General features: G+C 41.9%; 1 protein-coding gene across 1 annotated transcript; it reads left to right on the top strand.

Annotated features, from left to right (window-relative positions):
- The first annotated feature begins 490 nt into the window (after window positions 1-490).
- On the top strand, window positions 491-12397 carry LOC134455255 (phthioceranic/hydroxyphthioceranic acid synthase-like). The gene is made up of 6 exons (XM_063206277.1): window positions 491-548; window positions 665-818; window positions 1364-1524; window positions 2487-2693; window positions 2839-3020; window positions 6878-12397. Exons 1-6 carry the CDS (start codon window positions 491-493, stop codon window positions 12395-12397), a joined length of 6282 nt encoding a protein of 2093 aa, XP_063062347.1.
- Window positions 12398-12637: the final 240 nt, after the last annotated feature.

Genomic DNA, 12637 nt, shown 5'->3' with positions numbered 1-12637 from the left:
TGCATTTAGCATAGCTAGCATACTCTCTAAGTGTTAAATTAACACTGCTTTACTTTGTTGAGGCTTGGAGGCCCTGTCTAGTCTGGTGAGAAGATGCACCTCTGTTCTTTCAAAGACAATATCTATTTGTTCACTGTGTCACTGAGAACAAGGTCAGTGCATTCCTATCTATGTACACTTATCAGTCTTTGATTTTGTTGCTCTCAGGGTGGTTCTTACTGAAGTGGTGACGTTTCATATGAAAACAAATAAACTTTGATTAGATAAATTGTTGCAGACGGAGGCTGCCAACGACGTGCAATAAAAAGAAACAGCTTGTGAAAATATCGCCATATGCATACCGGTATTCACATTTAGAGCAAGCACGTGTCAGTTTTAACAACCATTTGAACAACCAACAACACATTTGTCTGAAAGCCTTTTTCGCATTCCAAGCAGGCATTTGCTCCTGCCCAATGTCAATTTACTCAACTCCATTACTGAATCCAGAATGAGTGAAGACACTGATGGGATCGCCATTGTTGGCATTGGATGCAATTTTCCAGGAGGTGAGTCTTTTTGCATTGGTACAGCGTTGTTGAGGTACAGTACATGGGTCGTGGTTTCAGATCATGCTCTTCTTTTCACAAATATGTAATATGTATCGTATCAAATGAATGTGTAGGGGAAGGATTGGACAATTTCTGGGATGTACTGCAGAACGGGAAGAACTGTGCTGTGGATATTCCAAAGCAGAGGTTCGACTGTTCCTACTGGTATGACAGAGATGAAAACAAACCTGGGAAATCCCGAACCTGTAAAGCTGCTCTCATTGATGGGTAAGTACAGTACAGGCTATATAATCGGTAATGATGAGGTTACAAAAGACAGGCCGAATTTCTATAAATTCAGCAAATGTAAAACTCAGCGCATATTGTTTTGTTTGGTCTAGACCTGATGTATTTGATAACAACATTTTAGTGGGCTTTTGATTGAGATTGCTTGGGGAAAATGATTTTAAAATTGCTGATTTGGCTTTTAGAGGGATTTGCATCTGAACTCTTCATATGGTTCTATGTACAGTATGTGCAAGTACAGTATGTAAATAAACAGAATGAACTGTACTACTGTATGTGAGCATGCACTATATACAATGTGTGTGTGTGTGTGTGTGTGTGTGTGTGTGTGTGTGTGTGTGTGTGTGTGTGTGTGTGTGTGTGTGTGCGTGCGCGTGCATGCGTGCGTGCGTGCGTGCGTGTGTGTGTGAGCGTGCGCGTGCTTGTGTCGCTATATACTACATAACAAACTGTCTTTTATATGTTGTACCTTTTTACATTTGGAACTTTAAAAAAACATATACAGATGCATTCAATTTTTATTGTAGCTTTAATGAGTTCGACCACAAGTTTTTCGGGATTACGGCTGCAGAGGCAGACCTCATGGACCCTCAGCAGAAGCTGCTGCTTCAGTCTTCCTACAGAGCACTAGAGGATGCTGGGATACCAATGGAGAAGGCCAGCGGCACCAGGACAGGAGTGTTCGTAGGTAATGCAGTCTTTGATTGATCTACAGTACACGTCTGCTGAAGCCTAGAGACATTTAATCTTAAGGTGTTTGGAAATGTGTGTAGATGAATATCAGTTTATGGCATCATTGGTCTGGTGCACCACTGATGTACAATTGGGGTGGGGTGTGTGTGTGTGTGTGTGTGTGTGTGTGGGGGGGGGGTTCATTCCATTCACACACTCTCCCCAGATGACCCTCTTCATTTTTTCATTTTTTCCCGACATTTCACAGACAGGTACCTTTTGAAATCCAAATGTATCTGATGGACAGGGTCATACAAGGGGGCATGGCCATTTCAAGGCCGGCATCTGTTTTCAAACTAAAGCTGTCCAAACTTGCAAATTAGGCATACAATTCCTGGGCTTGTGTTGCCCAAGATTGGAGAGCTCCATTTCCAAAACCGTTAGGGGTAGGTATAACTTGGTATTCTTACAGTTGGCATCAACAGGTACCTGTCTGTGCAATACCAGGCAAATGGAAGAGGGTCACCTGGGGAGATTCTAGGGAATCATGTGAATTGACATAAAATTCCTCATGTGTGAATTCATTCATTGATGCATCATTTTAAAATAAATGATGGACTTCAGCCACAGTGATGAATAACTATATAATACTTGCACTCAGATTGGGACAGGCATTCTTTCAAACACTTTTATTTATTTTTTCAAACTACAAGTTATGTACAGGGATGGGCCTATGCACACACCTGGCATTATGGCTGGATGACTGTCTATTCTCTATACTATAGGTTCAGTATCCTAACGCCAGATTTTCCGTCGTTTAGTAGACTATATAAATATACATATTAGCACATGCTTTTCATAAATTGCCCTGCGCCACATGAACCACTCACTGTAGAAAATGGCAGTACAATAGTCTTGCCACTTCACATTCCGCACTTGGGACCATTGTTCTGAATTTCTCTACTAACTGCACTTTAGGTCTGATGAACAGGGACTATGAGCTGGTCAACGCAAGGGCCAATCCAAACATGATTAACCACTGCACTGGCACGGGCATGGCTCCGAGTATCGTGGCAAATCGCATCTCCTACACCTTCAACCTGACAGGACCCTCCCAATCCATCGACTGTGCCTGTTCCTCATCTCTTGTGGCTCTTCATTCTGCTTGCCAAGCCATTAAACAAGGTCTGTTTTCTTAGCAATCATATTTTATTTTACATGATGTTCCATTACTCACAACATCAAAAAGTACTGCTATTATTATTATTATTGTTTTTTATTACTATATATGAACATGCTTTAAAACTGATTGGTGTGATTGATGTGGCAGGTGACTGTGAGATGGCCCTTTGTGCTGGGGTGAACTGCATCATTGACCCAAAACTTTTTGTGGCTCTGAGCAAGGCCAAGATGATCTCACCCGATGGCACCAGTAAACCCTTCTCCAGCAAAGCAGATGGATACGGCAGAGGAGAAGGCTGTGGAGTTGTACTGCTGAAACCACTGAGAAAGGTAACTTTGGAAGTTATTTATAATATAAGACATGCAGCCAGCATTAAACAAGCTGGGTTTTGAATGAATGTGACACACTTAATTCCGTTCAGTTTGTGGCGTGCTCTTATCCAGATTGTTTGTTGGCTTCTTGGGTTTGGGTGCTCTTTAGTCCAAGGTATAGTACTTCCAGGATCAAAAAATTTGAATGAATTCTCTGACTAAGGCACTCCAAATTAAAATGTCTTTATTAATATGACAAGTCCTACATGGACATATTAAAAACAAGGCCTTGTTTTTAATATGTCCATGTAGGACTTGTCATATTAAACAAGGCCTCGTTTTTAACATGTCCGTGTAGGACTTGTCATATTAATAAAGAAATTAATTAGGAGTGCCTTAACACTAGAACTACCAGGATTTTTCTGCCTACCTAGAAGTACCAGAGAGGGGTCATTTGACCCGGTGGCTTTTACCTAATACACTAATCACTCATTTTGTTATGGTAATGAGGCTGTTAGGGGCCGTGTGTGGGGTGAGAGGTGAGGGGGTTACACCAGTGCTTAATTTGAGGGGGAGCAAGGGGGAGCTAGCTCCGGAACCTCAGACGAGAGCTCCGGAACCTTGGATGGAACCTCATGGAAATACAACACAGATCTCCCTCGGGGGGGAGCCACCCATCCTCTGCGCTCCAGGACCTCCCGCTTGACAAATTAAGCACTGGGTCACACCTTACAGTGCTAACAGCCAAGACAAACAGGGACAGACAGCTTCTTCCCAAGGGCTGTCAGCCTCCAAAATCACCACAGGTAAATAGCAACTTCACAGTTTGGCGGACAGTGTGTTACAGATTTTCTCCATTGGTTTGGCTCATTTCTTGAAACTGAGATGTCTTTCTCAAAACATGGACAAATCCCAAAACTAATTTGCAGTTCCTCACAACAGAATGGCATTTATCATTGCTTTCATCAAATTTCAAATGCTTTTGTACATGTCTCAAACATTTAGTACATCCTTGCAAATGGCTATGTACAAGTATCCTACAGTTAACACAATCAGCTTACATTTAGTAGAATTTTCAAATGAATGTACCTTGCTGATCTATCCCAATTGGTTGATTCTCAGTGTAATGGTTGTCCTGAAAACGTCAGCACATTTTCTTCATACAAGTCATCAATGAACGTGTGAATGTCCCATGTGATCATGACGAATCATATGACTGCAACCAGATAATGGTTGAATTACAGTTTTTCTCCATTGGTTTGGCTCATTTCTTGAAACTGAGATGACATTCCTATAACCATTGGGTCATTTGGCCAAACATTCTTACACTTCTGCACAACAGTTCAGATAACTAGCAAAATGTCATATACCTCCCAAAACACCTCATTCTTGCATCAGCACTAAACCGTCTCACATATAAATAGTCAGTACGATCAAAATGGCATAGATCCTTCTCAACTGTTTTAGCTCATTTGCATTCATTTAGTCCTTCTGTCAAAATAAACTGGATGGTTCAGCATAACTACATGGATCCTCATCACTCGCACATATCACCCCAAAAACAGTTTACCCATGTGTCAAAACTAAATTTCTTCCCCACATATATCATCAGTACCTCCAAAATACATTGTCCCTTTGCCATTGTGTAAGCACTGCCAGTCAAAATGGTTAGGTGTTTTATCTACATTCAGCTAACAGATTTCGACTAGGCCTATGTATAAAAATGAAAAAGTGAGTGAAACCATTGAAGTTTGACAACACAGATAATTTACCAAGGACATTTATCAGTAACTTTCTTTACTGTAAATTCATATACAGAAAGTAATGCCCATATATCACAGGTTTCTCATGGGTTTGGCTCATTTCTCAAAACAGAGACAACATTCTCAAAATAACATGGACAAATGCCAAAGTAACTAGCAATTGTTCAAAACAGAATGTCGTTTGAAAAAATGTCATGAAATTAGCCAAATAACAGAGGAAACTGTAGTATACACGGTTGTAAAATTATTTTCTACTAACTAGTTAAGTTACAATACCATCTGACCTGTTGAACACTGTCATGAATTTACTATGTAATGAAATTCTTAAAATATGATGTCCTTGACTGTTTTGGGAGTGCTGACGTGTTTTGGAGAGGGCAACCATTAGACTGAGAATTGTCTAATTCGTTTAGATAAGCAAGGTCAATTTATTTGGAAAATGTGCTAAATGTATGCTGAATGTGTCAACTGAAGGGTATTTGTACATATCCATCTGGAGAGATGTACTAAACATTTGAGACATGTACAAAGCATTTGATATCTGATGAAAGCAATGAAAAATGCCATTCTGTTTTGGGAAATTGCAAGTTGGTTTGGGGATTTGTCCGTGTTGTTTTGAGAATGTCATCTCAGTTTCGAGAAATTAGCCAAACCAATCGAGAAATACTGTAACGTGTGAATCTCCCATGCCATGTGACTATAACGACTCGTGTGAATGCAACCTGGCAATAGTTAGATGGATAAATACCAGTGCATGTGGACTACTGCTTCACTTCATCACTACCCTCAAGAATTTTGTGGTGAAAGAAGCTCCTCTCCAAGGAACGAAGATGCAGAGATACAGCACTCAACAGGCATTGGAAATGATCCACACACACACACTCTGTGTCTCAAGTGACAGCTGTGAGCTGCTAACAGCCACATTGATAAACATATACAGAAGATCAGCAAAACAGTTAGACTGAACTTATGCACTTTTAGACTAATTAGAGATTGTTTATCATTTGAAGCAGCAAATATATATCTGCATTCAATGATTCTCTCTCACCTTGGCTACTGTATAACTGCATGGTCACAGCAGGTCTCACAGCAACAAGACCACTGGAGAGACTGTACAATCGTGCTTTAAAAATTCTAGCTAAAAGGCCAATTAGAGCTCATCACTGCGATGTTCAGCGGGATCTGAACATGATGAGCTTTGATAATTATATTGCTTTGTCAAATATCACCTGATATATAAATGCCTGCATGGTCAAGCCCCTCAAGTGCTCTGTGACTTAACCCAACCTATACAGGCAGTTGGGAGGTCTACCAGGGGGGCTGTAGCAGTGAACTGTAGAATTATTAATTAAAGGTCTTAATTTATGGAATAGTTTGCCCCCAGAATTCAAGGCCAATCACAGTCATAGGTCGTTCAGATGTCAGATGAAGGAATTTCTAAAAAACAACCAGATATGTAATCATGTGTGATTCTATGTGTGTGTTTCTAGAATGTGTGTGTGTGCGTCTGTGTGTGTGTGTGTGTGTGTGGGTGGGGGGGGGGGGGCACTTCAGAGTGTTGTGTGTGTGTGTGTGTGTGTGTATGTGTGTGGTGATGGAGGGAGGTGGGTGGCAGTTGACTATGTGTGAAAGGGGGGGTGCTATTGTACATGTTTTATCAAATTGATTAATTAGTGGATGAATGAGCGAGTGACTGTACATTAATATAGGATTAGGTATGTGTATGTATATTGCCTGTCTTCTTAGATTGAATGAATGCTTGGATGAATGGATAGGCTGTATTTTAAAACAACATTAAAACAGTTTTTTATATTTTACTTTAAAAGCCCTTCTAGGGACGGGCATTGGAAATTAGCCTATGGCTACAAATGCTATGATATCTGTTAGGCTGTTGTACAGCCTACATGATGTGTATTTGTCCCTACTCAAATAAACCATAACTGAACTGAACTGAACATTTCCACAACAAAAGGAGTGTCCGCAGGGGGTCCAAAGGGTCGAATGACCCTCTTGTGGGGCTTTTAGGTAAAAAGGTCAATTGACCCCTCCGTGGTAGTTCTAGTGTTAATTAGAGAATTCATTCTCATTTTTTGACACTTAATTCGGTTTCAGGCTCTTCAAGACTCTGATCACATATGGGGTGTGGTCCGGAAGACCGCTGTCAACCAAGATGGCCGTAGTGTTACTCCAATAACGAAGCCATCCATGGTCCAGCAGGAGGAGCTGCTGAGCAGAATCTACTCTACTGAAGACGACCTGGCCAGTGTTCAGTACATAGAGGCTCACGGGACTGGAACACCAGTAGGTGACCCAATAGAGGCTAGCAGTATTTCAAATGTCATTGCCAAAGCCAGAAGTCCAAGGTCAGAGCCTCTCGTTATTGGCTCTGTGAAAGGTAATATAGGACACACTGAATCAGCTGCAGGGGTAGCAGGCCTGATTAAGGTTCTTCTCATGATGAAACATGAAACTATTGTACCATCAGTGTTTTACTCAGACGAGAGTGCTAGCATTGATATCAATGTTTTGAATCTGAGAGTTCCCACTAAGGTAGAGAAATGGCAGAGTTGCCCTCTGATGGGCAGAGTGGCTGGAATTAATAATTTTGGTTTTGGTGGGACTAATGCCCATGCAATTGTTCAGCAGATTAAACATTCAAAATTCGGAAAGATTTCATTCAGCCGAAGTCATCATGTTTTTGTACTTTCCACTGCCTCTGAAAAAACACTTGCAATGACCATTAAACACACTGCAGAAGAACTTAAGAAACATATGACGACAGATATAGCAACTGTAGCATACACAGCAGCATGCAGGAGAACACATTTCAAACACAGATACAGAAAGGCCTTCCTCTCCACCTCTCTGACAGATTTAACCAATCAGCTTGTATCTGCTGTTGAGAAAAAGGTTGACCCATCAACAGCAGACCCCAAGTTAGTGTTTGTGTTCTGTGGTAATGGTGTGACATATAGAGGTATGTGCAAGCAGCTCCTGCTGGAGGAGCCTGTATTCTATCAGAAAGTGAAGGAGGTTGAGAACGTCTTCCAGAATTACAGAAGTCTCAAATTTATAGAGCAATTACAGCTTGATACAAATGACAATGGCGATTTCTCTAAGCCTGACATTATTCAGCCAATTCTCTTTGCTATCCAAGTTGCTACAGCAGCCGTTCTGAAGCACTGGGGTGTCAGGCCCGATGCCATTCTTGGGCATTCTGTTGGAGAGGTTGCCGCTGCTCATTGCTCTGGTCTTTTGTCCCTAGAGGACGCTGTCAAGGTTATCCACCACCGCAGTAATTTACAAAGCAAGGTCACTGGGGGGAAAATGCTTGTTGTCAGTAATGTTGCTGTGACAGAGGTCTTGGAAATCTTGTCCTCTTACTCAGGAAAGATTTCCCTTGCAGCAATCAACAGTCCACAGTCTTGTACAGTATCAGGAGATGCAGAGGCCATTGACAACTTACACCAGATATTATGTAGCAGTGACAAATTCGAAAACATTTTTCTTCGCATTTTGGATGTTCCTGCGGCTTACCATAGTCACATGATGGACCCCATTTTGACAGAGATCGAGGAACAGATAGGGATTTTGCAGGAAAATACAATTGAAACTGAGATTATCTCAACAGTGACAGGGAATGTCGTGGCCCATGGAGATTTTGTCAACGGCAAATACTGGGCGCAAAACATCCGACAGCCTGTATCATTTGAAAAGGCTGTGAGGGCAGCAGCCAAAGGACAGAATGTGATATTTCTAGAGATAAGTCCAAGACGAGCTTTGCAGAGGAACATCACTGAGACTTTAGGCAATGACATTACAGTTCTCTCTTCAGTGCAGCCAAAAAGAGATTATGAGGCTATGCTCTCCACAGTAGGTAAATTATTTGAGATGGGATGTTATGTAGACTGGAACCAGTTTTACCAGGGTTTTAGAGCACCACCAACATCCTTTCCACAATATCAGTTTGACAACATTAAACATGATGTGATATTTGAGTCAGGATACAATTGCACTAGCAGTCATCCTGTGATATCAAAATCCAGGACAGAAAGTAACGTTGTCTCTTGTGACCTCACATCAGACTCTCTGTTTTATCTAAACGAACACAAAAACAATGGCATTGCCATAATTCCCGGGGCCCTTTATGTAGAGATCGCTCTTGCTGTATCCATGGAATATTCCCAACCCAAGGTTCCATTGAACACTCTACAGATTACCATAATCTTTCAAAATCCCTTTGTTTTCAGCCCGAATTCCCCTCAAATGAAAGCAAAATTTGAAACAGCAGGAAACAGCAACAGTTTCGAAATATTCTCAAACTCAGCTACATATGCCACTGGAACTGTAGAGGCCAGACCAAAAAAGTTAATTGAGGAAAGGAGAATTGCGCTGGACAGTGTATGCCAGAGATGTCAGTCAGTTGTAAGTGCTAAAGAGTTCTACAAGAGACTCTACCTTGGTGGATTTGAGTATGGCAATGTATTCCAGAACAAAGGGGATGTGTTCTATGGAGAGGAACTCAGGGAGGCCTATTCTGTTGTAACTGTACCTAATGAACTGCTTCCCCAACTGCACGATTACTTCATTCATCCTGTTGTTTTAGACTATCTAATGCAGCTCCTGTCTGTAACAAGTGCTCATCAATGTCGAGCCCGTCCCGGTTTTCCTGCAAGAATAGGCTCACTGACTGTCATGGAGCCTCTGCAGAGTGAGATGGTGGTATATTTGAGAGCAGTGGCAGTGGGAGCAGATGATATCGAAGTCTGTGAATGTTTCACTGACAAAGAGGGCACCATCCTGGTGGAGTTGAAGAATGTAATGGTCAGGTTTGTGGGGAGCAGTTCTCGAGTTGTGGAGGAATTCTTCTTTCACAACACCTTCAATGCAATAAGCCATATCAATGAAGACCATGAATTCCCCAAAGCATTAGTTTTTGCTGATCAGTCAGGAATGTCAGATGCGCTTAAAAAGCACTTGAGCCCAGAATCAAGGTTCGTCCCCTTAAACAGAGCGAAAGTATTGCTGAGCCATGGAGTTCCTGCATTACTCTCACAGCTGAACATTTCCGATGTGGGAAAAACTTTTACAGATGTTTTGTACATGTGGGGTCATAATGATGTAACCAACAGCAAAACTGATGACATTCTAGAGAGTGTAACTAGTTGCTGTGAGATGCTCCGCCAGATTGTTTCCTATCTGAAGGAGTGTCATTTCCCACACTCCATCAGAGTGGTCACCTATCAGTCAAGTGGAGACAGAATACAGCACATAAGTCCTGGGTTTGCGCTCCCTGGGATGACGAGAGCATGTGCAGCAGAGATTTCAGACATGTCATTTCAGCTGATTGATATTGACTCTATCTCAGTCAAAGACATTGAAGCCTTAAGCAAGGTCTTGACCCTGTATCCCTGCAACAAATTTGCAGAACTGTTGTTAAAAGATGGGCAAATTCACCAGCCACAAATAACTCGTACCAAAGTGCCAGCCTTGGTTGATGAAGACAGAAATGCCCACTGTTCACTGGCAGAGTATTTCACTCTGCAGACGGCTGACCCATTCAAGATGACCAGACTATCAGCTATTATGTCTGAGAAAAAAACTGGTCGAATGGATGACCACAGTGTTGAAGTTGACCTCTGTGAAATATGTGTGCACTCAACAGACTATTTCCCAGTCAGTGCCTCTGACCTCAATTTTGGCCAAACAATATACTGGAATAAACACACATCTCAAAACCACAAGCTCCTGGCTCTTGATTTCAATGGCACAGTGAAATCTGTGGGAAAGGCTGTTCAGACACTGAAAGTGGGAGACCACATTGCAGCCTGCTATCCCACGACTGCCACTTCCACCGTTGTCATTCCAGCAGATGTTTGCTACAAAACAAAGGAATTCCCGATATTCAAAAAAGCTCCATGCGTGTCACAATTTCTTGTTACATGGGACGTCTTGCGTCATGCACCACCAAAAACAAAACATTGCAGCACTTTGGGAATTCTTACGGCTTTTCCTGACGCTAACCTTGTAAGTATCTTGACCCTCGTGGCAAGAAGGACAGGGTGGCATGTCACAGTTGGACCCAATGCCAGTTGTGGTTTTGACAAAGTCAGTGTGGCCATTTTTCTTCCTCCATTGCAAGAATCTAATATGGAAGAAGTGATGAAAATCGACTCTATTTCAGTGGTCCTAATTATTTGTGACAACCACACAAATATCTTAGACACACACAGAGTTTGCAGAAGCGGAAATGCACAAATCCATTTAATCTGCATATCTAGCATTATGCACAAGGGAAATCTGTTCACACAAAAGCCCCACTTCTGTCGGTGGCTTAAGTTAATGCAGTTGAACAATACGTCACTGGATTTAAAAACGAGCATATTTCAAAGGGCAAGCTCTGGTAACATAGACCTTTCTATTGAGGGATCTGAATCTTACTTCAATTGTGAGGCATTGCGATTGGTGGCAGTTCAGAAGAAGGTTGTCTTGTCTGATATCCTTTTGCTACCCCAGCCTAAGAGACTGTTCCAAAAGAATGGAGTGTACATTGTAGCTGGTGGACTCTCAGGGCTTGGGTTTGAAACAGTGAGATTCATTGCCCAGAAAGGTGGTGGGCATATTATCATTTTATCAAGACGAAGACCAGACTCTGCAGTCTTGGAGGATATCAATAATATCCACAAGGAAAATACAGTTGACATTACCAGCCTTCAGTGTGATGTCTCCAACTTGGCAAGTGTTGAAATGGCCATTGAAGAGATTGGTCAGATTTTCCCTGCCTGTGAAATCAGAGGAGTTTTCCACAGTGCAGTTGTGCTTCATGATGGTTTCATTGAAAGCCTTAACAAGTCTCTGTATGAAAAAGTCATGAAACCAAAAGTAACTGGCGTTTTAAATCTGCACCACGCCACAAGGCACTGTGTTCTGGATTACTTTGTCTGTTACTCCTCCATCTCCTCATTTCTTGGAAATGCCTCTCAGACGAACTATGCTGCGGCAAACGCATTTATGGACACATTCTGTGAGTATCGCAGAAACCTTGGACTTCCAGGTCAATCCATCATTTGGGGAGCCTTGAATACTGGCCTTCTACTGAACAAGGAGCATTTTCATAAATTTCTGGATAGGATGGGGTTGATGCTTTTGGATGTCAGTGAAATTCACGAGAGCCTGGAGCAATGTCTTGTGATAAATAAACCACAACAGGTGGTTTGCAAATTCAACTTCAAAAATATGAGGTACAACGTCCTCTCTCAGAACAATTCGCTTGCTATGCGAATGTTGACAATAGTTGAGGATGTTTTCCGCAGAGACAAAATGTTGTGTCATGACTGTGAACTCAAACCTTCGGTTTCTTCACCGACTGAGTACATTAAGTCTGTGCTTAGTGAAACGATAGTTGATGACGATGATCAACTCAATGAGGAGACTTCTCTTTCCACTCTTGGCATTGACTCCATGTTAGCCATGACTCTGCAAAATGTAATATTCCAGGACAGAGGTGTCAATATCCCCCTTGTTAAATTACTGGACCCAAATAGTACTGTTGCTACTTTGGTAGCAATAGTAGGGCAGCATGAAAAGGACAATGATGATCATGAGTATGAGAATGAGGATACAAAGCTGTAACCCATACAGGGGCGTAGCACCAAATTTGGGGCCCTAGGAACAACCTCTTTCATGGGCCCCCCTGAAACACACACACAACCCCCCACGCGCGCCTACCTCCTGATATCGTCATCCTTCATGCCTTCCTCAGGATACCCCTCTATGCTTTCCTCTCCTTCACTTGAATCATTCTCATCTTCAATATGACAGAACAGACATAATAAAATTATAAACTAGTCCTAATCTTTCACATTACCTTAT

This window comes from Engraulis encrasicolus, chromosome 9, assembly GCF_034702125.1.
Source record: "Engraulis encrasicolus isolate BLACKSEA-1 chromosome 9, IST_EnEncr_1.0, whole genome shotgun sequence".
Taxonomy (NCBI): domain Eukaryota; kingdom Metazoa; phylum Chordata; class Actinopteri; order Clupeiformes; family Engraulidae; genus Engraulis; species Engraulis encrasicolus.
The sequence above is the reverse complement of the archived record's forward strand: the minus strand, read 5'-3'. Positions and strand labels throughout refer to the sequence as shown.